The 25,197-nt window shown below is 36.7% G+C and overlaps 4 protein-coding genes across 8 annotated transcripts; 2 read left to right on the top strand and 2 right to left on the bottom strand.

The window, feature by feature from the left end:
* Window positions 1-514: 514 nt before the first annotated feature.
* Window positions 515-4,019, bottom strand: LOC142552332 (uncharacterized). 4 transcript variants are annotated; one of them, XM_075662075.1, is made up of 11 exons: window positions 3,851-4,019; window positions 3,719-3,780; window positions 3,466-3,553; window positions 3,328-3,389; window positions 3,141-3,234; window positions 2,069-3,052; window positions 1,895-1,990; window positions 1,714-1,797; window positions 1,462-1,531; window positions 1,312-1,357; window positions 515-1,185 (listed from the first exon to the last, which is right to left on the bottom strand). In XM_075662075.1, exons 1-11 carry the CDS (start codon window positions 3,947-3,949, stop codon window positions 1,056-1,058), a joined length of 1,815 nt encoding a protein of 604 aa, XP_075518190.1. In that variant the 5' UTR covers window positions 3,950-4,019; the 3' UTR covers window positions 515-1,055. The 4 variants fall into 4 exon arrangements, 3 of the variants coding, with proteins under 3 accessions (XP_075518190.1, XP_075518191.1, XP_075518189.1); XM_075662076.1 differs by having other exon boundaries at window positions 1,462-1,528; XM_075662074.1 differs by having other exon boundaries at window positions 520-1,185; window positions 1,462-1,594; window positions 3,851-4,018.
* A 1,108-nt stretch (window positions 4,020-5,127) lies between these two features.
* Window positions 5,128-12,916, bottom strand: LOC142552331 (uncharacterized). Its single transcript, XM_075662073.1, has 5 exons — window positions 12,688-12,916; window positions 9,791-12,480; window positions 8,069-9,439; window positions 6,804-7,041; window positions 5,128-6,667 (listed from the first exon to the last, which is right to left on the bottom strand). Exons 2-5 carry the CDS (start codon window positions 12,416-12,418, stop codon window positions 6,117-6,119), a joined length of 4,788 nt encoding a protein of 1,595 aa, XP_075518188.1. The 5' UTR covers window positions 12,419-12,480; window positions 12,688-12,916; the 3' UTR covers window positions 5,128-6,116.
* A 5,749-nt stretch (window positions 12,917-18,665) lies between these two features.
* On the top strand, window positions 18,666-22,167 carry LOC142552330 (uncharacterized). Of its 2 annotated transcripts, none has more exons than XM_075662070.1 (4): window positions 18,666-18,934; window positions 19,170-19,539; window positions 20,909-21,161; window positions 21,545-22,167. In XM_075662070.1, exons 2-4 carry the CDS (start codon window positions 19,204-19,206, stop codon window positions 21,931-21,933), a joined length of 978 nt encoding a protein of 325 aa, XP_075518185.1. In that variant the 5' UTR covers window positions 18,666-18,934; window positions 19,170-19,203; the 3' UTR covers window positions 21,934-22,167. The 2 variants fall into 2 exon arrangements, with proteins under 2 accessions (XP_075518185.1, XP_075518186.1); XM_075662071.1 differs by having other exon boundaries at window positions 19,063-19,539.
* Window positions 22,168-22,655: 488 nt separating this feature from the next.
* LOC142552329 (uncharacterized) lies at window positions 22,656-25,067 on the top strand. Its single transcript, XM_075662069.1, has 3 exons — window positions 22,656-23,111; window positions 23,442-23,830; window positions 24,259-25,067. Exons 1-3 carry the CDS (start codon window positions 22,947-22,949, stop codon window positions 24,695-24,697), a joined length of 993 nt encoding a protein of 330 aa, XP_075518184.1. The 5' UTR covers window positions 22,656-22,946; the 3' UTR covers window positions 24,698-25,067.
* Window positions 25,068-25,197: the final 130 nt, after the last annotated feature.

Here is a 25,197-nt window from a genome sequence, read left to right as displayed (position 1 = left end):
CCAGTGAACTATGTCACAATCTCAACTACTTTAGGAAGAAATTTAAAGAGAGAATTTAATTACCATTACTGACTGGAATGCAGCGTTTCAAAGAACAACCAATCTGACAGTAGTACTGAAAATCGGCAGCCGTACGGGGAATGCAACCATTGAGACACTTGTAATAACACGAAAATTTCTCGGATTGGTTTTGAACATTTGGATAGCACTGGTTATAGCAGCCACCCCAGCAAGAATATATGCTATCTGAAGTTACTCCACTATTTGCAAGCACGAAAATTAGAAAAATCCCCACTACCCTGCCAGTTCTGCTATTGATACTCCTCTCCATAGATACACTTCTCTTTGGTTCTAAGTGAGTGGACAGTTCGCGGCAAAGGATTTTGTGATTTATATACACAACTTAAATAACACTAAGTTTTCAGTTGATGATTAGTCAAAGGGGCATTTATGATTTGTTAGGTACTTCAACATTTATTCACCTGAAGAAAACAACTCTAAATATGCCACTCCAGAGTTTTAACATCAGCAATCTTGGTTTACTCGTGATTTCTGGTTTACATAGGTCACTGGAAAAAGTAAATGGATGAAAAGTTGTTGATCTTCCTAAGTCCCAAGTCTTACCATATCGTGATTTTCCAAAGCTCGTGCCCAGATATTTTGATTTATTAAAAGGGAAATGAAGGACTAATAAAGCATGAATTTCCTTATACATGAAAGCTATAAGTTATATATTTTTATTTTATCATTGAAGCCAAAAGACAACCAAGGTACTGATGTCATAAGTGGCTTTGCTTTTATTATGTCATGAATCCCTTTCCCAAAGCTGAAATAGCAATAAATCGGAAGTTCGGGAGAAAGTTTAATACTTTAATTATTCATGAAAAGTTGAGCAGCAGTTATGAATAAAATTTTGAATCCGCGGATCACAAATTTCATTTAATGTTCCAGCCATTTTGCATGGCAAGAAAAGTTTTAACTAGAGTACTCAACAGCTCGGTTCAACCCATGAAGATAATGAATAAGCCTTGGATCAGGGTAAATTTTAGCTAAAATTATCCGAATGGATTTACTCCACGTGAAGGAGTATGAGGTGCAGCTTGCCAGGATTCTTCTCTGTTCGCTTGATAGATTGGGTTGACCGATGCAAAGGGATCATTAGAGCCACCAGAAATTCCTTGTTCACTGCAGCAAAAAGCTTATACAGAGTAAATAATAAAATACATAAATATATCAAGAAAAAGAAACAGTATGTAGTCTATAATTTTAAAATTTTAACCGACTTCTAGAGAAGCCAAAGCGTACTATTACCTAGTAATACATGGCATGTTATTTGGTTGCTGTCTTAAATAAGCCCCTGAAAATATGGAATTACATGAATGGACAACAAATTAGCACATAACATTTATATGGATGATTATGAACGTTAAAAGTGATGAGAGAAAAAATGATATGTATTACCCTGAGGCAAGTTTATTGGATAAGGGGCAGCAAGTGGAGAAAATGATAGTGTGTATGGCGAGGGATGCTGCTGTAAAAATGTACCGGATGACATGTTTGGTAGAGCTCCTTGCAATGATAACATGGAAGGAAACTAAACCAAAAGACGAAGAAAGATAATACTCACAACTTCAGTGAAAATTAAAACCATAAACAAACTGTACGGTGTTAAATAAGTTGATTGTTTGGAAAACGAGTGGTATCTCTACGCACCACGGTTGCTTGAGCTTGAGGTCTTTCATTGCCAATATCGAAAGGATTGCTTGGTTTTGTGGCATTCAGAAAAGCAACAGTTGACTGTGAAAGAAAGGTCCATTTTCGGCAAGTGTCAATCCTCCGAAACTTTGATTTTAGATTGTCTAATAAAGAATACAGCGTTTTAGATGATACCTACCGTTGGAGGAGGTTGGGATTGCATTACATGAGGGGGGCACAATTGCCCACCAGAAACAGCTGGAGTGAATGCGGTGAAATCTGAAGCAAAGAGGTCCTGCAGAACACTTTTCAAAAGTTCATGAAAATTCTCGAACACAAAAAAGTCCTAAAGTTCGGATACGACAAGCATTACCGCCGGAAGTTCCTTTCTTTGATTAGGCATCGACCCATCTCCTGCTTCGTCAACTTGTGATGGTTTATCAAATGAAACATTTGAAACTGGTTTCGGATAACTTAACACGGGCGAAGAATTCTGCTGCTGGTGTAACTCGGTTATCTGTTCTGTAGGATCACTGCTATTGCTAGAAAATATGTTGTCATCATCCATTTTTGGAGCAGAAAGAGTTACAGAAGAATCAGAAATTTTAGTTGCATTTCTTGATCCATCATCAGTAGCCGCGGAACTGCTAATTAGGTCTTCCATTGCACCCGGTGAAGTTTCAACACCAGAAGGTGAAGTTACAGGAGCTGAATATTCAAATAATAAAGACTCCAATGTATTCACCTTTACAGCACTAGCCGTATCTTCATCAAACTTGTTTGAATCCAACTGCCCCTGAGGCCCAGGGTTGTCATCAAAATCGATCAAGCTACTGAGATTTACAATCCCCTTTTGTATTTTATTCCCATCTGTAGAATCTTGATTACTAGGATGGGCGTTGGGAGGCTCGCCTATTGTAAGAGGTGGAACTTTGTCGCCTAAAATATCTTTTACGGGGCGTATTTCAGGAACACTTGTCTCTCCTCGCTTCCGAGAACTAGGCGAACTGCTCTCTCCTCTGGATTCTCTTTGACCGTACCTGTCATAAAGCTTCACATTCCCATCATCTCGAAACCTGTCATCAACTATCTCAAACCGTGTGGAACGACTCCTTTGGCCACCTGGTCTGACATTTTCTTGGACATATAGAGGACGACTCCTTTCCTCCGTGTCCTTAAAATTTTTGCCATCAAATCTTGGAGCCGGACAAGATTTTTCAGTAGAACAATGTTCATAAGAGCCATCACCGCCACTTTTTCCACCTTTCTCAAATGAACGCCTCTCCAAATTGTAGTCCTTTCTGCCCCAGCTAGATTTTCCAGAAGAACGTGGCTCATGAGAATCTTTCCTCCGATCCTGAACTTTTACAGTTCGCATAAATGAAATTTTAAGCATAAATTCAATGAATATGCCTATATTATGTATTTACGACCAGGATTCTTACCTCAAATACTGATAGCCTATCAGATCTATTCCCACCAGCAAACTTCCGTTCAACGTACACATGTCTTACAAATTCTCGAAGCCGTTGCAGGTTACTGGATTACACAGAATAGCAATCGAATAAAAACATGCGTCCACCAGTTAAATGGTAACTACACAAAGTCACTCCATGAACATACTCCCATTACCTTCCATCGGGGTAAAAATTACGCTGTGGATCCCATATTTTAAAATAAATTTGCCTTGCACGCTGTAAAATGGTAGATCAGTTGGTCACAGGACCAAAATCAAGAAGCTACATTTACGTCTCAGGAAGAAAACAGAACCTCATTTCCTCCGGCTTGAAGAGCACTGACTTCTTCTGCATTAAACTTTGCCATTGACACTGATTTCACTCGATGCGTAAATTCCCGACTGTGATCAATCATCTCAATAATTTATTCCTTCCTCAAAAAGCGAGATTCAGAAAAAAAGATTCAATTTTATTTTATTTTTCTGTAAATATAAGTTCTTGAAGTCGTCCCCTCGTCAAAATTACTGGTTTCATATTCAGATTCATTATTGAAAAATACAACTTACTGTACTCCACTACAATTCGTGCATACAAATGTCCAGAAAGTTGTGCAAACATACTGAGGCCCCTGATATATGACAAACAGAGACAGATTAGATTTGGCAAATTTCTTTTAATCTTTAAATTTGAAGGCATACCAAACTGTTGCAGTTAATGCATCTCTTATTCTCCGGTTGCTTCAGAAGACCACGAATGATATTTTCGATCCTTTCTTCTTCCTTTATACGGGGAGGCATTTTCCCGTTGAACCTTTTTTTATCCAATTCAGCACCTCTACAAACAACAAAAATGCCCACAAAGAAAAAAAAAGAATTACTTTGAGAATAAGACAGAAATCTTGTCAAAATTTATATACATTCCATTTCCCTAAATAAAAAACCACAAATCAAAACAAAATTTAGCATGATTGCATCAGTTAAACGAATGACAGGTTATTAAACTAAAAGGTGGAAAATTCACCTGAAATTTTTTCTTCAGATTGGCATGATTAATGAAGTTTGTTGTTTTTTTCCCTGCAAAACTCTTTCCGCGGGAGAAGAAGCAGAGGTGAGGAGGGAGAACGGGCGGTTTTGGCGGTTATTCTGTTTTTTTTTTTTTTTTTGCGGTTATTCTGTTATTTATGTCTTTCCTATTCTACTTATATTTGTTAATTATGATTAAATCTGCTTTCACATCCACAAATTTCTTCATATGTTCAACTTTTTGTTATTTCTCAAAAGGTGTTATAAATTGTTTCGTCAAAAAATAAAAGTGTATAAATTGTTTATTTTTAGGCTTAAATAGATTATACAATCAAATGTGCTTCAAAAACAAACCAGATTCAGCCATCAGTTGTTTTCCTCAAAATTGGAAAATAAAGTGTTAGAAAATTGAGGAAAATTTTTAGCGTTTGTGAAATATATAAATCAAACCAAGGATAATTAAATTCATAAAGGTGAAGCAATATAAATATATAAATAAATCAAGCAAGTCCAATCATCATGACATTCTCAATCTTACTCTAGAGATATACAATAATATATCTAAAGTCAAAAGATAATGCTTAACATGATTTCAATCCATCAAAGTAAACAAATTATCATTTAGTCTATTCCACGTTTGAACAAGTCTCTTGTGAGACGATCTCACGAATCTTTATCTATGAGACAAATCAACCTTACCGATATTCACAATAAAAAATAATATTTTTTCATGGATGACCTAAATAAGAGATCCGTCTCACAAAATACGATTCGTTAGACCGTCTCACACTAGTTTTTTGACTCTACGTTTTATTCTCTCACTACAATAACTCTAACAATTAAACGCAGTTTTAAATTATCCAAGATATCTAGATTATGTGAAATGTAGACTTCTGTAGATCTCAAAGTTCATTGTTACATAGCTCTTCAAATTTGTCTTCAAGAACGCAGAACTTTATGATATTTCCGTGTTCAAAGTATGCACATACTCGGTAGTTACTGTTCGGAATGTTAAATTTAAGCTTACATAGATGATAGAACTCGATGAACGTTCTATAATCCGATAAAATTTACAAGCAACTCTCACTGGGATACAAAACAAAAGGTCAATTCAACCCACTAAACCACCTCGCAAGCCAAGCAATGAACTCTCCACGCTGCCAAAAATTGAATTATAGCCGATCCTTAAAACAAAATAACATAAGAGAAATCGCCAAGGAAAAGATGAACACACTTCTCATCAAGATGTCACGAAACAAACGAAACTTCTAGAAATTGAACATTTGAAGCAAAAAATCATATACGATTTGTTAATCATGATGAATCCCAAACAGAGTAAATACTCAAACCATGAGCTTTTCTCCAGTACCAAATAATGTAGTTGCTTGATAAAGCAAGTTCGTTGCTCCAAACCTTACACCCAAGTTTATAGAGGTAGTTGATTCCAAGAAATGTTTTGTACTATCAGGACTATCTACCACTGAAACTAGGGTTCAATGGTTAAACTGGAGAAAATAAATTATATACAATGATTGAAAACCAAAATTCGACACACCCCTTCTGCTAAAAGCATCATAAGAGTCAGCATTTGGATAGAAAAAGGAAGACACCTGCTACTGAGGGGGGGAATATGCACATATAAAAGCTGGAGCATCATGAACCAAAACTGCGCTCATAAAGACAATTAGGTGGCCTGGAAACCATTGTATCAGGCTAGGCACAAATATACTCGCCCTTCTAGTAACTCCCCAGCCATCATATGACATTAATAAAACATTATATTCAATGAACCAAGAGAGACGGCCGCATCTTTGGCATAGGCCACAGGGATTCTCAACTGAAACATGCAACTTGAAAATGCAGCATAACCTCAAGCTCACACACTAGCAGCTTCCAGCTGATGAGAGTAATTTTCACAAATAACAATAGCCCAAGGCTCATTCTAATTATCGCCATCAAAGTTCTCATTGGCAGCTCTGATTGCCTCGGCAGTCATTAGAGCAATCACAGCTTTGTGAATAGCAAATTCTGCTTTAGAAAACAATCTATGTGCATTTTCCCTCTTAAGCTTAGCCATTTTATGTGCATGTTGTGCAGCACGTGATGCATCACGTAACTGAAGCTCACAAAGATCTGAACCCTTCAGCAGCTCCACTCCTTGCCTCTGGGTTCCATCAAAAAGGTTGTGCTTTTGACCTGATAATTCAGGCAAATCCATGTTCCACTGGTGAGTTCCATTTCTATTTCCTATTGTCCTTTGGCTGTAGGACATCATCTGCTGGTTATTTAGAGAAAGATTCGTCGGATTGTACTTGTAAACCTTTTGGTTGCGATTCAACTCAGGCACATTAGTACTCAGTGAAAAAAATGCATCTCGTGGAGACCACAACCTAGTTGAAGCCTGAAGTGTTGGTGAAATATCAGAAGATTCATGTACAGTATTTGCATACAACACTTTCTCATCTCCAAAAGTGTGTCCATTTAGTCTCCTCCCTGCCACAGTCGTAAAAAATAAGTCATGAAAGTAGAAAGAAAAACATATTACTTGTATAAGAAAAGAAAGAAATGCATATTCCAAAGAGACACATGACAGGGACAAATACGGCTTTGAGAGGAGAGAAAACTCTACCAAAAGTGTGAAGACTGTCCTGATCCCCTGAAGTTGTATTATGGTGTCCAGAAACTGAAAATTTCCTATGAGACCGTTGTTTTGAACCCTTGTTAGGAACATCCAAGCCCCGTGGTTTAAGGCAGAAAGCAAACATGGATGGTTTTTCAAGGTGGGGAACAGGAAAGGAACCATTGCCCCTGGCAACAGTAAGCTCCCACTCCTTCAGCTGATGTCGATACTGGCCCCAAAGGGGAGGCTGGATACAAAGACAGTAAGTCAAGAGTACTCAGCAACTTCATATAATACTATTAAAAGATGCACACGCGTTTACATGTGTTATTATTATTTTAATTTGATCAAATAACACTAAACAATTAACACGTGATTATTTTCAATTTAGAAGAGTAGTTCGATTTAAAAGGGAAGTTTTAGTTGGGTAAGAAAGACAATTATAAAATTAAATATTTTGATGTCCTATAAAGTAGTTACTCTAAGGGTCTCACATTTAATAATTTAGTATAAATATAATAACAAGCAATAGTATCAGTATTGAAAGATGAAGCTAAAACAAATATCCCATCAGACGCAATATGCTGCTGTGGACACCCTAAAGTGACAGTTGTTCTATATCTTTTTTTTTTATCAGAAACTATGACGGTTGTTCTATATCAGTATGCTCTGGACTAGATTCGATATCTCCTGCTATAAATAAATAATCAAAATGGTTAAATCAATAAATGTTAAATTTTGGAGCTTGATAAGTGAAAACCAGCGCCGTATGTGCATTGACACATAAAATAACTGACAGAAGAAATGAAACTTAAGGAAAGGGGGGTGGGTTCAAACCAGGCACTGTGGTCTGTGTTGGAATGTCAACAAGATCTACAACGTTTGGCTGGCAAATACACATCATTATCTGGGATGATGGATTCAGATGCAAACAAGTGATGGTGCAGATACGCCATCATACATGACAAAAGATAAGGAGCTCAACCCAATCTTGGATTGAGACCAAGAGGTTAAAACATGGAGTACGCATTATCCCATTAAGCATATCATCATTTGGAAAAGTTTGGTAGTTACATATTTAATTTTACACTTTTATTCCACAGGATTAACCATATTTCTGACTCGGGTATCACTTCTAAAAGAAATTCATCATGTTCTTTCACAAGAAAACAACAAAGAATAATAAAAGTCCCACTCAGTCATCCACGGAATAATACATACATATTGGCATGCAAATTATTTAAGCTTTTAAAAGAAAGTCTAGCACTTTGTACCTGTAAATGTCTTATCAAAGGCATGCCTTTTCTATCCCTTTTCTGTCGCCAATATTCGTAAACGACTTTTGCTGATTCCAAGTAACCTATTCCCATTACAAGCTCCTCAATTTCAGTATCTGTGAAGTTGTCACGGCACTGAATATATGCACCTTTTTCAAACATGTCTATTGTTTGCTCCATAAATTCATCAGACATCTCTTCACATAGATGTTTGTCGGTACATTTCTTTTTTGCCTCCAACCACTGCTCATCCTCGCTATCCAAGTCATATAAAACACGAGACGGGTCCATCGCCATTTCAACATCAGTTTGAACCTGTCGGAAATACTTCGCATGATTACGGACAAAAGGGACTTCGGTTCCACCATCGTTTCTCTCCTCAACCAGCCACACTCCAGGGATAGGGATATGTTTCACTGAAGCAGCACGAATATTCCGATTGTAACACTCCTCATGCATCTCCTTGAAAAGCGCCCACTGGCTCCTGTCAGAAAACTCCAGTACCCAGTCATTTCCCCCCCTCCACATCATAGCATGTGAGAAACGGTTAGTGGAGCCAGGCTGCAAAATATGAGTGACTTTATATGAATATTTTGTAATTCCAGAAAATTTGACGGCCAGTCTCCATTCATTGTGATCCGCGACTTCTAAGAAAATATGCGCTCCACTTTCTCTCCATCCTTTGTCTCCCTGGGTGACCAAAACATTTGCACCACATTCTAGCAACTCCAAATATTTCTGGCTACCCTTAGAACCATCAGGTATCCGCTTCTGGCTAGCTCTCCTTATTCGTTTGCAAGGTAAAGCTTTGTTGTTTAGCATTTTTTGCTTAGAATTGAGATCAAAACCTGAAGAAGGCAACGTATATTGAACCTGAGTGCGTGGCCTCTTTGGTCCATTGCTGAACCCATTGTGAATGAAGTTCATCTTCCCATCAGGCCACAAGGGAGAGAGATCGCCAAGTGGAGAAGAAATCGAGCTGCTTCTACCATGTTTCCATGAACGCGTAGAACCAATAGGGTTTGCGCTGAGAACAGAGGCATCGCGTACATTACAAAACACACCAGAGTTCTGTCTAAAAGCCATGTCAGTTTGGTCGAAACATGGAATGTCTACTAAAATACCAGCTGATCTGTTATCAAACCTAGAATCGGAGGCAGAAGATATAATGAAAGTGGGTGGAGAAGGGACCTTCTGATGATTCTCAGAAAAATAGACTTTCTCAACGACGTTTCTCCCCAAAGCATCTGTTCCTAAATCTTGCTCACAATTTGGCAAACCCCAGAAAGCAGGGGCTTCTGTCTCCAGTGTCTGCAATTTGTCTCCCGTAGTTATATCTTCAACATTAATGGGAGTAAACTCCTCCACCTAACCACCATAACAAACAAACACAAAAGAAAATGAATGAGATAGAAACATAATCCCATGGATCTGAAAGAAGCATGCAAATAACTAAATTCTCCCACCCTCAACAAATAAACGGCAAGGCTCGAATTAGCTAGAGGTATTGCAAAAATATAATTAGAAAATGATTTTAGGTATTACATCACAGTTCAGGAAAAAAGAGATAATCAACAGACATCCCAAAAAAAAAATAATGGATTCATTTGCCTGAAAAAGGAAATAATAACGAGTGTCGTATTAAAACATAAATTAAAAACAGCAAAATGGTACAAACGATAAAATACCATTAATTGAAAATGTATTGATATGGTATACCTCTAATGACGAGATCTCTAAACCTAAATGAGGCTTGCACTGCTGAAAAGTCACACATTCAAGTTGCTTAATGTCATCATGTGAGGATTCTGAGACTGGTAATTGCTTGACAAGACGAAAATGCTGCATAAGCTTGGAATCTAAGTAAAGCCACTTTAAAAGTCGAAGTCCAGAGAAGCTATAAGAAGCAAAGGCATGCTTCTTGTTTACATCTTGAACGCTAAAAAGTTTGAACCTTACTGACCTCACTGGTAATAACATATCATCATTCCATTGTTCGTCCTGTTCACCACACGCTATGAGGATTAAAAAGACAAAGGTTAAAGCCTGCTTCAGGCAACCTTCAAATAACAGAAACCTTAACCCAAGGTTACTATCAACGAAAAGCATCTCCAGGACAACAGCAGGAGAGGCAGCCACAACTGATCCATAACGAAGCATCGGTATGTTATGAAGCAGCCAAATATCTTGTGTTCCAAGAGAATAAAGAAAAGGTAACAAAGGTATGCAAATCTGGACTCTGATTTGTTGAAGCATCAGTGGCACCATATCAATTCCCAACTCACCATGGGCCTCAACCAGTCTCAACTTCCTGTCCCAATCCACATATCCAGTACAAGATTCCTTTTTAACAGCTGGTAAAGTAACCATAATAGGGTCAACCGTGACAGTCCCTGGGGAACTACCATGTGATTTGACAGCCGTACACAAAGAACTACCTCTTTTACATCGCATGTCATATTTCCGCCTCACATAAACTACATTTTGAGAACTGCTGGTAGTTCCCACCAGACATTGACCTAGACTTCCATGACCAGGTATTTTATCTGTTGAAGTAGACATGCAATCTGGCTCATTTCCGGATCTTTTTGAGCCAGAAAATTCACTGTTCAAATCAATTTTCGCACATGATAATGAAGAGCCCATGTTCATCTGTGACTGCTCGAAACTTCCACCACCAAGTGCTTTATCCACGGATGCAGACTCACATTCTGGCCCATCATCAACTCCCTTTGAATTGGCAAGTTTGCTATTTGATTCATCGGTTTTCTCGGATGAAAATGGAGAGCCGAGAGGCTGATGAACTTGTGAATTCTTCTGCCTTTTCAAAGATTTAGGTAAAGAACGAGCAAGCCATGATGAAATGGGCTCTGAATCAAGATAGTTTTCCATGCCGATGTCATCATTTAATGGGGGAACACTTTTTCCTTTGTGCACATTTTTATTGCCTTCAGAATTTTTCCTTGATTTTTGTTTGCCAGGAACTTCGCTTGGGAGAAGCAAAACTTTGAATTTCTCTTCGTGAAGGTCAACCCATTCCTCATCACGATCATCATACTTTACGTGATGAAGCTTACATTCTGTGTGATAGTCATTGACAAGGCCGTGATACCAACTTTCATCCAATGGCCAAAAGACTTTAATTCTCCGGTTTATAAACCAGCATGCATCCAGGCTATTGGGAATAATGTCATAAAAATGACGGCGTTTCCTGGGCATTCCCTTGCCTTTATCTTCGCTTCTTGGTCTAAGAGCTCTACTCTTTCCATCAAGTGATGCAGACTCCATAGCACCAACTGAGTTATCCTGCAGAGTAAATGAATCATGACCAGGTGAAACAGGAAAAGAAAATCCATCGGCGGTCCGTGAAACAGAAGATTCTTTTTTTGAAGGGAAACCTGTACAGCTAGGATCAAATCTAGATGAGAGCATCCTTGCTGCATTTTGTTCAAGGTTCTCTTCATCGTCGTCATCATCTTGGAAAGAAACAAACTGACTATCTGATTTTGAACTACCAGCTGAAGGTTCAGACTTTTTTATTGAGGCCTTACCACCATCTCGACCAGCTATGGTATCCTTTTTTTTCCTACTGTTGTGTCGCTGCTTTTTATAAGATACGTCACCATTGTCCACTACTGGACTAACTTCTTCCTCGGTGTGCACAACTGAACTGGGATTATCTTTCCTGGCTTCCTTAGCTTCATCAGCAACTGGCTTCCGCTTTAATTTTGAAGTCGAATTACCGACATTGCCCGTTGATTTACAATTCACCTTCTTCTTGGGTTTCAATTTTGAACCACCACAGGTATCAACGGCAGATTTAATGTTTGAGCTACCATCATTAACCTCATAAACAGAATCTGACCTACCTAATCGGTCTTTTGGACCAGGCGAATTACTAGAATTTGCATTAAATATTTTCACACAATCTTCGGAATTGGTAAGATCCAACGGTTCAGACACTTGACCACTTCTCAACTTTTTCCGCCTCGCCAAACCACGAGGTCGTTTGGGGATATTAAAAGCATTTCCATTTTTACCCAGAGCAAATGTAACGCCATGCAAAAGTTTACTCCCACCACTAGATTCATGACTAAAATCTGGTTCAGATTTCACACCATTCGCACCCTCCTTCCTACTTTTCTTAGCATCAAGCTCTATACAACTAAAAGAAGCTCCCTTTCCATTCTTCCTCTTCTTTTTTTTAACATACCCGTGATTGTTTCCTTCCGAAACTTTCTTACTCGCTCCAACATCAGAAACCCTAGAGCTGTAGAGGCTCTTCAGATCCAAGGATTTTCTATCAGGACTATCAACACCACCAGCCTTCTTTACACTATTTTCCATCAAAAATTCCTTGACTCAATCACCCCAACACGGTAAATCTTATTATCGTTTCCCATTCAGATCTGCCAGTACAAGTCCACATTAAAAAAATAACAATCAACAACAAAAAAAGAGCACGGAATCATCAGCAATCATGCCAACAACTACTAACTTCTAAAAAAAAGTCGATCAAATAAAAATAACCATTACGAATCACATAAAAACAACGTGCATACACATAAATTAGACATGCAAAATGTTTTCTGATTATATACCCAAATAAATAATACCTGTGATTGGAATTGCGGTAAACTCCTCGCGGTGGAGTGGAGATCGAGCATTGGAACTGTTCAGATTTGAGTTAAATATTGGGAAAACGATGCGCAAAATTCAGTTTTGATTTCAATCCCCTTAATTGAATTTTACTGATTATATTTTGATTTTTTTTCTTAGAGAGAGAAAATTTCTAGGGTTTGATTTTGATTCTTAATTTCCGTGAAGGCGAGGATTAACAAGGATTTCAGTCGGAAAATGTTAATTCAAAAGGCCAAATAACCGTGCCACGTGGCATACTCGGTAGGCGTTGGATATTGGTCTCGATTGGGGTTTGTTTCAACCTCCTCTGCAGCAATGAACGGCCCGGATCACTTCACATGAGTGATCCGGGCCCACCTCCCTGTAAAAAAAAAAAAATTGACTCGAAAAAATCCGAGACCGCAGAGGTATGGTCGACCGAACCCTCGATTTGGTATCGATAGCCGGAGCTCACCGCAAGAAGTAAAAATCGAGTGCTTTGATCGCAACAGACGATCTCGATTGAACAAGAGGCGTACACGTGGACGGCCACATCTTTCGATATTGTTCAATTTTTAGATTAATCGAGGAAATTCTTGTGCAGATTTTTAGAAAGGGGTTTTTCCTTTTTATATTTGTAATTGTAATGAACACTAAAAGCGTGTTTGTCGAGTCGAGTGTGTAGGGTATTGGGGTATAATTTGTATAACATTGAATCGAGTAAGATCTTATGTTAACTAGTAGAATCATACATAATTGGCAATTTGTGATCAGAATTAAGTGTTGTGCGAAATGTTACGACATTTCAGACAACAGCGAAATATAAAAATTTATGACACAAATTAATTTTAAATAAATAAATGGACCATAATGAATTTTGCAAAAGTATTTATACTTGTGCGTGTGCGGTACCTCAGGGCAAAAATAATCACTAGAAAACTAACGAGTTTACACGAAAACCAACACTAGCGATCTTAATCAAAAATCAATTTTCTCAACGCGTTGAGAAAATAAAATGCTTTCTAAAACAATCAACAACACTAAAACACAATTAAAAAAAACAAAAATATAATGCCAAAAACTGAAGCAAACAAAATCTTCAGCCAACTTCTTCACATATGTGGTCTGCAGATGTCTTCAACAATCACGGCAACATGTGAAACATCACTCTTCAAAACCGCAACGTCCTTGTAGAATGTTTTTCTCTGGAATCCACGACGTGCAAAGTTAACACGATATGCAGCCACAAAAACTTCCAAATGAAGAGTGAAAAACAAAACGGTCTTGAAAGCAATAGAATTTAAGCACCAAAAGGAACGACCACTCTCTTTCCTTAACTTGCTTGTTTTATTTATAATTGTCTCATTTTCTAAGATTCATCTTCAAAGAAATCTACAAGATATGAAAATCGAGAATACTATTAGAAACAATATATTTTTAAATCAATAATATCATATCTTAAAAATCATTTTCATAAATATCGTATCTAGACAAGAAAAATCATTATTCAATATCTCATCAAATATTATCTATAAGAAAGTTAATTTTAAAAATTATTTCGATTGAAAAATTATATCTTGTAATTTAAGATAATTTTTCCTTTCAAAGTGTTAACAACTATTTATGCACGTGGAACATATATATATATATATATATATATATTCAAGTCATAAAAGAAAGTTTGAATTGATTGTTAAAGAAAAGTAGGTCATGAAAAAAGCTCGTTAATATCGAGAAATGTAACGTCTCTCTTCGTTCCTTGTAGCAAAAGTTAGCACCAAGTTATCGTCTTGAAATTAATTGCAAAAATAATTTTTGGGATCATAATAATAATCGTAATATTTTGCCCTCATTTGATAAAATTACATGCCAAAAATATTGAAAATATATTTTTAACTAATTAGATTAAAGATTCCAAATGATTTGCAAATTTGAATATGGTATAAGATCTTATACTCTAATATATCGTGTTTTTACTCTTTCAATTGACCAAATGATTTACAAATTTGGATTCTATTTTTATCAATAAATTTTGAGTTGAAACTTCCGACAAAACCATTGAGATTATGCAAAAATGCTTGTAAGAAGTAATTTTGTTTGAGTCAACACATGACATTAACAGTTACGTTTATTAATTATTAGATAAATATTTCATGAAATATTGTTTAATTAAAGTGGTCACTTCATATACACACACACAAAGACAAATGATTCTATATTAGTACACATTGTTTATTTATTTCATAAATATTTCATGAAATATTGTTTAATTAAAGTGGTTGCACCCCAAACCTACACAATGGAATATTTACGACAATTAATTTTTATCGTTATCTATTTACGAAAATGATATAAAAAACTCATTATAATTTGTAACCCATTACGAGCTTTCTTAAATTTTATTTAAGGATATGCATTATATAAAGAGTAGGTCTTTTATGAGACGATATCACTTATCTTTATCTGTGAGACATGTCAACTCTACCGATATTCACAATAAAAAGTAATACTCTTAGCATAACTTTATTGATTCTCACTGAAAATTTAGGGTTCGATTCCAGCAGGTGATACTAGTCCGAGTGTAGACCTCGAATTTACTATAGGCCCGAAATCACAAAGATGACCATTAGAAGGGGGCCGTGAGGGTGTCCAGACGTAGCCCTGCCGACGCGCAAGTCTCAATGAGAGAGCAGCTAAGGGTGCTGTTAAAAATCAATATAATGAATGAATGAATTGAACATTCAAACTTGGTATTTACAGGAACGTACATGAGATCAATCATCGGCTACTTACCTAGGTTAGGAATGAGCCGCGAGTCCAAACTCTTGTTTGGGCTTGATCTTGATGGGCGCAGTCATAATGTATCACTTATATATCTGAATAAGATCAAAATTTATCCAAATGGACTAGTTCACAATTAATTTTTAGAATTATTATTTTATTTAAATACTAAGATGATTTATATTTTAGAATATGTCAAGGTTATGAATGAAAAAAATTAAAAAATGTTATAAATAAAAATAAACTAAAATTGCATAAAGGAGCTGCGAAGACTGCAAACTCGACCCGGATGCAAAATGACAATTTTGCCCCTGAAAATCCTAATTGACCATTTTACCCTCGGACCTTAAATTTCGACCTGAAGCCAACCATACTCCTTAAAACACCTCAAAACATATTTATAATCATTTCATATACGTAACATCGAGCTCGTCCCGTAACTTTTACAATTCGTTTTAAAACTTAGACTGGGTCCCGGTTTTAACAAGAATCAACTCGAAACTTAGCAAAGCTTTCCCAAATTTTAACCACAACTTATTCACACCCTGCCAGCCCCTAAAAAACTTAAATCAGACCAATTAGGATCCTCTTAAGCCGCTGAAACCTTTCTGGAATTTTATGCGCTTTGCAACCTACAAACCCTAATGCACTAAACTCTCAAACTTTCGACCCTAGGCCTAACCAACTCGAACTAGACTTGAACCAATGTTACTTAGGACCAATACCAAGCCATGGAACCCCTATTGGACCAACCCTACTCATGCCTACTGCCCGTGCACTTGACCATGCGTGAATCCCCGAGGACAAGCCAAAACTCTACCCTACTCGACTCTGTGCCTCGATCCACTCCTAGGCCCCGACTAGTCATGCATGGACCTCCCTAGACTATGGAATGGACCCATCAAGGTCCGCACCACGGCTTGATTCAGCTCTACATGGCCTTATCTTCCTTCTTTCCCTTACCCAATCATCCAAAACCCTATATCTCCAATATCCGATCGGCCCTCTCCCTAGCCACGACTCGACGTGCACTTGGCCTCTTTTCCTCCTAGATCTAGACGTGTTTAGTCCCTTGGAACTTAGATCTAGTAGCCCCTTGCACAAAACACAGAAAACGTGAAGTACATTGTATGACCGAGCGCTTGCCGCTTTACCAAAAGCTATAGCTAGTAGTAATAGTGCAACTCAAATCTTTTAAACCGCACAGCAGCTCAAGCACCACGGTTCGATCGCTCTACCAAGCAGGGAAAATTATTGCACTCAACAATCTCGCTCCCAATAATTGCACTCCTTGCAATCAATGGAAATCGAACCCGTGAAATTGGCTCTGATATTAATTGTAGAACCGAGAGCTTGCCGCTTTACCAAAAGCTATAACTAGTAGTAATGGTGCAAATCAAATCTTTTAAACCTCACAGCAGCTCAAACACCACGGTTCGATCACTCTACCAAGCATGAACAATTATTGCACTCAACATACATGTATAGAAATATGCATATTTCATGACAAAACCTTGCAAAAACGAAGCAACAAAATAGATATAATAATTTCTCATGCATAAACACACAAATCAGCATATAATTACGTGAATGATGAGAAAAATGAGAATCTGGGCGTGCCTTTGCTTATATATGCTCGAAACCTTAGAGATATTCGTGTAGAACTTGCACCGGAAAGACGAGAAATGATTTCTTTGCAAAACTTGGGAGAATTTCGAAGGTGAGAAGCTGCTGGAATCCGAAAAAGGCTGTTGGAGGACGATGAAGGGGGCGGCCGAAAAAATGAAGTGTAAGTTTAGGATTTAATTGTAGGGTTAAGTCATAATATTAAGTGCTAATGAGCCCTTAATTAAAAAAAAAGAGATTAAAAAGATTTTAGGCTCATTAAGCAATAAAGTAATCTCATTAAGCCCAAAAACACTTCCGAAAAATATTTTATTTAGGTACGTTTTTGAAAACATTGCATGAATTCTCAAAAAGTCCCCCGACTAGCTAAATTTTGCATACCGGTTAAAGATATAATTCGAAAAGTAAAAATACCCTACCAAGACCTATTTCCGAAAATCACCTTTAATTACAACCTATATTAAATAATTAAAAATAATTATTTAGTAAAAATATTTTTCCTTAATTATCTTCGGTCTCCATTTCTCGTTCGAGTGCGAAATACTACTAAATGTTCTAATACGTGAAACTTTAATAAACAATACAATAAACCACATATCCCTGTAATAATCATGCATTCAATGATTTAAAATAATTAAACACATATTTTAGTAAAACCCTGAATTGCATGTAGTTAGGACGTAGTTCGAATTTTCTAGACTTTACAATATAAATTGTAAAATTATGGATAAATTATTTGAGTAGAATGTATAATAATATTGACTAAGTAATAATATATTTGATTTAACTGATGAAATTTTGGATAATATGATTAATAAATTTTGTCATTTTTAATGATTAATAAATATAAATGAAATAAAATATAATATCAACCCAATCTAACGTAACACTACAGAGTAATAAAATAATATCATGAAAACGAAAATGTTTTATTGAAAATTACGAGTGGAACTTAAAAGCAACTTGTTAAGCCAGAGTGATCCAATTCCACTCCATAAGATTATCAGTACAGTAACTTGGATCAATCAACTAAGAAATAAAGATTTTTTTTAATATTTTGATAATAAGATTAAAAAAACAACTAAATTGATTGTGGTTCATGAACGCTTCAGTTCAAAGATGATATGATATATGTTATATAATAATATATGAATAGCAAATCTACATATACATATAAACTAGTACATTAAAATGGATGAATTCAAGAATATATTTTACAATAAGTAGGTCTATTTTGAAACGATCTCACATATTTTTATTGTAAGACAGGTCAACCATGTTCATATTTACAATAAAAAAATAATATTTTTTTATAGATAACTAAAAAAAACTCGTCTCTTGATTTACGAGACCGTCTTACAATAATTTTTTTGTTTTTGACAATTGATGAAATCCAACTCAAATTTTTAATAAAATTAATTTTTTTAAAAAAGTTTCTATATCATCGTTGCAAATCCCATAAAATCAAATATTCAGGGGTTCAATGAACAAATACGAAAATTCAGAAGGGCTCTGTTGAAAAAGCTGCGTATATAAGTAAGACTCTCCTGCTCTGCAAATCTCTGCCTTCGTTTTCAGCGTCTCGATCTCTATTCAACAAACAAACCCATTTATCATCCTATACATACGTCTTTGGCTGTATCTATGCATCACGCCTTCACACACGCACAAAATCAACACAGCTGCTCTTTTTAATTTACATATCCAAGCCCCATTTCTTCTCCCTATCCGAAGCCCTAAGTCTCTGTTAACCCTAATTTCTGTCCAGCTTTCCGATTCCATCGAAAGATTGTAATTAAGAGTTTATTCTGATATCATCTGGATATCGGACTTTAGGTGTTAATTCACGCAAGTTGTGTCTTTTGGAGTTTTGGAAAATGTTAATCTATTTTTAGATTATTTTTGAAATTCAAATTTGCATATCGATTGATCATTTATTTGTTTTTCTTGTCGCTTTTGAACAGTGTTAAGCATCTGTAATATTTGATTCACGAATCAAATTATTGATACCATCGGAAGTTACTACGTCTGAGCTTTGCCTGAATACCAATTTTGCCCCTTGTTTCTCTAGGTTTTTTGTATCTTTGAAAAAAGCTCCGAGAAAAATGGCAGGAGGCGGAAACAGGAGAAACGAGGGATCATTCACAGCTAGCAACACCAATGTTTTTGCTGCACTTGATAGTTTGAGGAAGAAGAAGAAATCTGACAAAGAGAAGAGCTCTTCGAAGGGTCTTGCAAAAGCTGCTTCTGGGAAATTGAAGGATGCTGGAGACAAGCCGCAGGTGTACTGGGCTCCGACACCATTGACAGTGAAGTCGTGGGCTGATGTGGATGATGAGGATGATGATGATTACTACGCGACCACCGCTCCTCCCCAGGCGATATGGGCTGGTTCTGGTCCGAATAAAGCTGAAGAAATGCAGCAACTTGACCCTGTGGAGGTATAGGCAACAAAGGATTTTTTTTTTTATAATATGGAGTTCGTTTTCTTTGTGCAATGTTGTGGTTGAATAGATGTGTTTGCTAGTCATGTTATTCTTCATGCTGAAATATGGTTAGTTCTTGTTAAATGTCATACCGCTGGAAATTATGCATGTGTACTTTTTATTTAACCACTTGTGGTGTATAACAAATTAACGCTAGCTATATCTTGATTTTATATTCTTAGAAGGTTTTTTATGCATGAATCTCTAGCGTCTGTTGTTCTGTCATTAAATTTGTACATGTGTGAAAAGTATTTTACTTGTCTGTGATCTTAAAACATGTTCTTTTATTGCATCAACTGCTGAATTGTCTTGTTATGGTTTGCATGGTTACGTGTCTCAAACAATAACTGCCACAACTTAACATTTAGCAGGATTTTCTTTCTCCTGCAACGCTTTTATGTCACTTTTGTACTAGTGTCTGAGTAAGTTGTCAATTATTGAGTTCTTATTCCTCATACAAGCGTATGATTTGCTTGAGTCAGTGACAGCACGGGTTTTACCCTTTTCCTTGCTAGTGTTTAATGTTGATGTTACCGGATTTTTTTGATGATTTTTTTAATCTATGTTATTTGTACAAATTGGAATTATCGTGTCATTACAAGTTCATTACCACTTATCTTTTCGTTCTTTTATCAAATACGAAAATTAAAAAATGTGTATCATTAGTGATTGTGATTCTCTGTCATACAATCTTTTCATGTGAGCTAATACAGTGTAATGACGATATTAACGAATTGATAATGTCAGAAGAGAGAAATACTTATCTGGTATGAGTGGTATGTACTCTGGGCCTTTTCCCTTGAGTTGTGCAGTTCTCAATAATTTTATTTATGATTAATTTGTTAATTTAAAATAAGGATCCTACATTGTACGGGAATAAAATGCTTTATTCAACACTAACTGCTACAATATTGATAGCGTATTCCATATTGATGTAAAGAAATCAAATATGAAAATTTTTTCAATCTCATATCAAAAGTACGTCCTATAGCCCTTCTTTTCCCAAGTCTTTTATCGGTTTTGTGAATTGTGATTAAGACTTCCACATCTTTAATTACGACTTTTGATCGCATGCAAAGCACTGATTGCGAATATATTTGTCCCGATCACTGTGACTTTCTGCTGAGATCGTAACGGCTCTTTTATGCTTCTTGACTGAAGAAATATCAGAGTATAGCATTTAGAAAAAGCCCTATCATATCCAAGAAACATTTACTCTAATAGTCCTTGTTGTTTGCTAATTATTTGAATCATGAATTATATGTTGGTTTGAAATGCATGAATTGTATTTGTTACTTGCTAAGATTTTTCAACCAAATTTCAGGAAAGCGAAAGTGAAGATGAACTTCTTGTTGAAGGCGACGATGATGTGGAAGAGGAGCCTGAAAATGAAGCAGAGGTGCTAGCTCAGCCCGAGCTAATGGACAAAAAGCCTGTTGAACTTTCTCTAGCACCTAAGGAGGCAGAAAGGCAGCTTTCTAAGAAGGAGATGAAGAAAAAGGAGCTTGCCGAACTGGATGCTCTATTGGCTGATTTTGGAATTAACCAGAAAGAGAAAGCCGAAGATGAGCTAGCTGGTGACTACATCTCTTGGATTCTTTTAAAAAAAATTTACTGCTTATCTCATCATGGTCATGATAATTTATGATAAATTCATTAGTTCTGTGGTCTAACTATAAATCCTACGACTCTTTTTATGCCATCTGCGGCCTTAAGAACTTTTTGGTCGTTCTGATTTATTCATGGTACCTGTTTTTATAGAACTGAATTGAAGAAGCAGGTTTCTCTATTCACCAATCCTTTTATCTAAAAATTTCTAATTGGTACTGGTTTGGTACGTTTGTATTGTGGTCTATATAATGATGAAAATACAAGGTTATACGAGCCTTTCAAACCACCAAATACCTTTGCCAACACTGTGGAGCTTAAGCTGGATTTCTCTTTCTTAATCCATACGCAGATGCCTCCAATGAAAAGGACGGACAGTTGAATGAAGGTGCAGAGAAGGACAATGGCCCTGCTGAATCAAAAAGCGCAAAGAAGAAGAAAAAGAAGGATAAGACTGCAAAAGAGCTGAAGGAACCTCAGGATCGGCCCCAGCCCGATGGCTCGGATTTTTCTAATGGACAAGGAAAAAACGCTGCAGCTGAAGAAGTGGAGGAAGATGCGTCTGCTGTTGATTTGAAAGAGCGGCTCAAAAAGGTGGCATCTTCCAAGAAAAAGAAATCCAATAAAGATGTTGATGCTGCTGCGAGAGCTGCTTCCGCTGAGGCTGCAGCAAGGAGTGCAAGACTCGCAGCTGCGAAGAAGAAAGAGAGAAGCCATTACAACCAGCAGCCAATTCGGTAAGAAAAGATTATCACGGCTACTTATAAATGGAGCTGAATTTTTCATTGTTGGCTAATAAACTCAAATCTCCTGTCCGGTTTATTGGTAGATAAACTTCACTATGATGTTACATTTCCCTGACCGTATTGGTTACTGATCTTGTTATCTTCTAGTACTTTGGACGTAATAGATCAGTTTGTAACATACTAGTTCTTCTGTATCTATCCTCATCTTTTATTGAATGTCATTAGTTCATGGGGTGAATTTTTTTATTTATTTATCTCGACTTACCATTTAAATTTGAACCAATATATTTATCGGAAAAAAATTATTTAAAAAGTTTGAATTTTATCGGTACTACATGTTCGATAATCCAGCCTTCTGACTGCCCTACTCTAATAACAATGTATTTCTTTTATTTCACGAACTAGTTAATTAAGACAAACTTGTGGATCTTTAAAGAAATCCAAATCATATATATTTTATATAAGATTCTCAATTCATCCCAAATTTGAAGAAGGTCCCAGTTTCTGTTTTCAGAAAACCACATGGACAAATTCAGAAGTTTCGTTGAGCGGAGGAATCAATAACTATATATATCAAATGAGAAGTACCGCAAAAAATGCGGGGAACGGAGGCTTGTACCTTCCACTGAAAATAAATTATGATCTAATATATAATACACATGTTTTTTTATTCTTTTGTTTTTTGCTCTTTTGACTCTTCGTCGATCAAAGCACAATTCAAAAACTCCGATGCCCCAAGAGAAGGGAAGGTCATCCTTTTGAAATTATTCATTCAATTAAGAATCAAAGGTTCAGAATATTGGAAGAAATCTTCATTTAATTTTCATGTATTCAGTGAATGCGTATGAAGGAGGGAAAATTCGAGAAAAAGATTATCTGAAAGAAAAAAATGCGGATTACCCTTCAAGATTTTCGAATTTAAGATGCTGATGGTTCCAACAGATAATTTTCTCGTATTTAAGAGGTTCAACAAAGATTTGCTTTGATAATCTGAGAACATAATCCATAATGGGTGTGGATTATTACAATATACTGAAACTGGAGAGGGGTGCAACCGAGGATGATCTGAAGAAATCTTACAGAAGATTGGCCATGAAATGGCATCCAGACAAGAATCCCAACAACAAGAAGGAAGCCGAGGCCAGATTTAAGCAAATTTCAGAGGCCTATGAAGTATGTAATTTCTTTATTTTACCTTAAAAAACATACACGAACACAGACAAATGGATCTTGATCCTGCCCATGTTTTATGTTAAACCATGGAATAATTGTTCGTTATATTCAAGACGCATCAGAAACTGTTTCTTCGGTGAGATTCTTTTTTTGTTGCTCTTATTTGATTGAAGCCAACGAGGCGTGCAACACCTTCAACTGGATTTTTTTTTTTTTTGCAAAATTTTATGTAGAAACTTGGGTTTCTATCCGAACAATAAATGCGAGAATGAGAGTGTTTGAACTTTTTTCCTCTTTCTTTTCACGCTTTCACTTAAACAACATTCTTAGGTCTTGAGTGATCCTCAGAAAAGGCAAATCTATGATCAGCACGGTGAAGAAGGTCTAAAAGACATGCCACCACCCGGTTCAGCAGAAAACCGAAACGGTTTCAATCCTCGAGATGCAGAAGATATTTTTGCTGAATTTTTTGGGAGTAGCCCATTTGGATTTGGATCAGCGGGAGCCAGTAGGTCGATGCGGTTTTCGTGCGATGGAGGGACGTTTGGAGGATACGGTGGAAATGATAACATCTTTAGAAACTATAGCGATGGAAATGTAGTGAACATGCTAAAGAAACCACCACCCGTGGAGAGTAAATTGCCTTGCAGCCTTGAGGATCTCTACACTGGATCAACAAGAAAAATGAAGATATCTAGACAGGTGGTGCAAGCAAACGGGTAGGTATAATCTTTTTTATTGCATGAAACCTATTATAACATGGTATTTAGATCAACAAAGTCACGAGTTCAAAACATTTGGTGCATAATCTTGTTTATGTTTGGCTTTTGGGGGCTGACTTCTTAAATTTTATCATAACATATCCGATCAGACCTAAATAAACACGTGCTATTTGGATATTGATTTTGGGAAGATATTTGTTGTTTTCTGACTCATATGTTTGGCATATATGGAAATGTAAAACTATAATTGCTCAATCTTCATGAATTCGAAATTTTTACAAAACGTGGTTCCTAAACTTTTGGAATTACGTCTGGTTCTTCATATTCATGACGAGAACACGCAAAACACTTATAGCGAGTGCTTATAAATCGTTGAAAATTGAAAAAACAACCTTAAAGAATGCTTCAATGGATCCTGTTTGCAGGAGGTTGGTGCAAGAAACCGAGATATTAACAATTGATATAAAACCTGGATGGAAAAAGGGAACAAAGATAACTTTTCAAGACAAAGGAAATGAGCAACTGAACCAGCTCCCTGCAGACCTTGTGTTTGTCATCGATGAAAAGCCACACGAAATATTCAGGAGAGATGGCAATGACTTACTCATGAATTATAACGTAACGTTGGCAGAAGCGATCGGAGGTCTAACTGTGGAGGCCAAAACATTAGATAATCGAGGTTTGGTGATCCCGGTGAATGAAATCATCAGCCCTGGTTATGAAGTGTTGGTTCCGGGTGAGGGTATGCCTATTGCGAAGGAGCCTGGGAATCGGGGTGATTTGAAAATTCGGTTCGATATTAAGTTCCCCACAAGATTGACTACAGAGCAACGAGCTGCACTCAAACGGGCTCTGGAAGGTTGACAGTTGTATTTTTCTGGCGAACGGACGGCGTTCCTTCGAATCCGTTGCACATAGTCATGATGAGTTAATTCTTGTTTTTTTCTAGCGATTCCCGCAAATTAATCACGTGTTTTCTTTTCATTTTTCTTAGAACGGAAAGGTCATCCAAAAACATTTTAGAAGTGATTAACTTTACATTATATACGATATATACAAAGACGAATACAATGTAGTCCAACCACTAGAGACTCATTCGTTCTGGACAGCTTCAGAGCCCAATTTCCTAGAAATGGAGTCATCTCAGCACCGTTTTCTTATTCAGCGAGGGTCGAGCCTGTCGACCAGAGAACCCAACTTGGACTGTGTAGTGAAAAAGAAAATGGATCCGACACGTATGAATTTCATATATTTCATACTCATACTACACAATTATATGGCATTATTCTCCGAAGTAGTGGTGACAAGTACACAGCAATTTCCTCATATCATTGTATGACCTAAAAACTGCTGCAATCTTTTTA

The sequence above is a fragment of the Primulina tabacum genome, chromosome 7 (assembly GCF_025594145.1).
Source record: "Primulina tabacum isolate GXHZ01 chromosome 7, ASM2559414v2, whole genome shotgun sequence".
Taxonomy (NCBI): Eukaryota; Viridiplantae; Streptophyta; class Magnoliopsida; order Lamiales; family Gesneriaceae; genus Primulina; species Primulina tabacum.
Note: the sequence above shows the minus strand (reverse complement) of the source record. Positions and strands in the feature narration are given on the sequence as shown.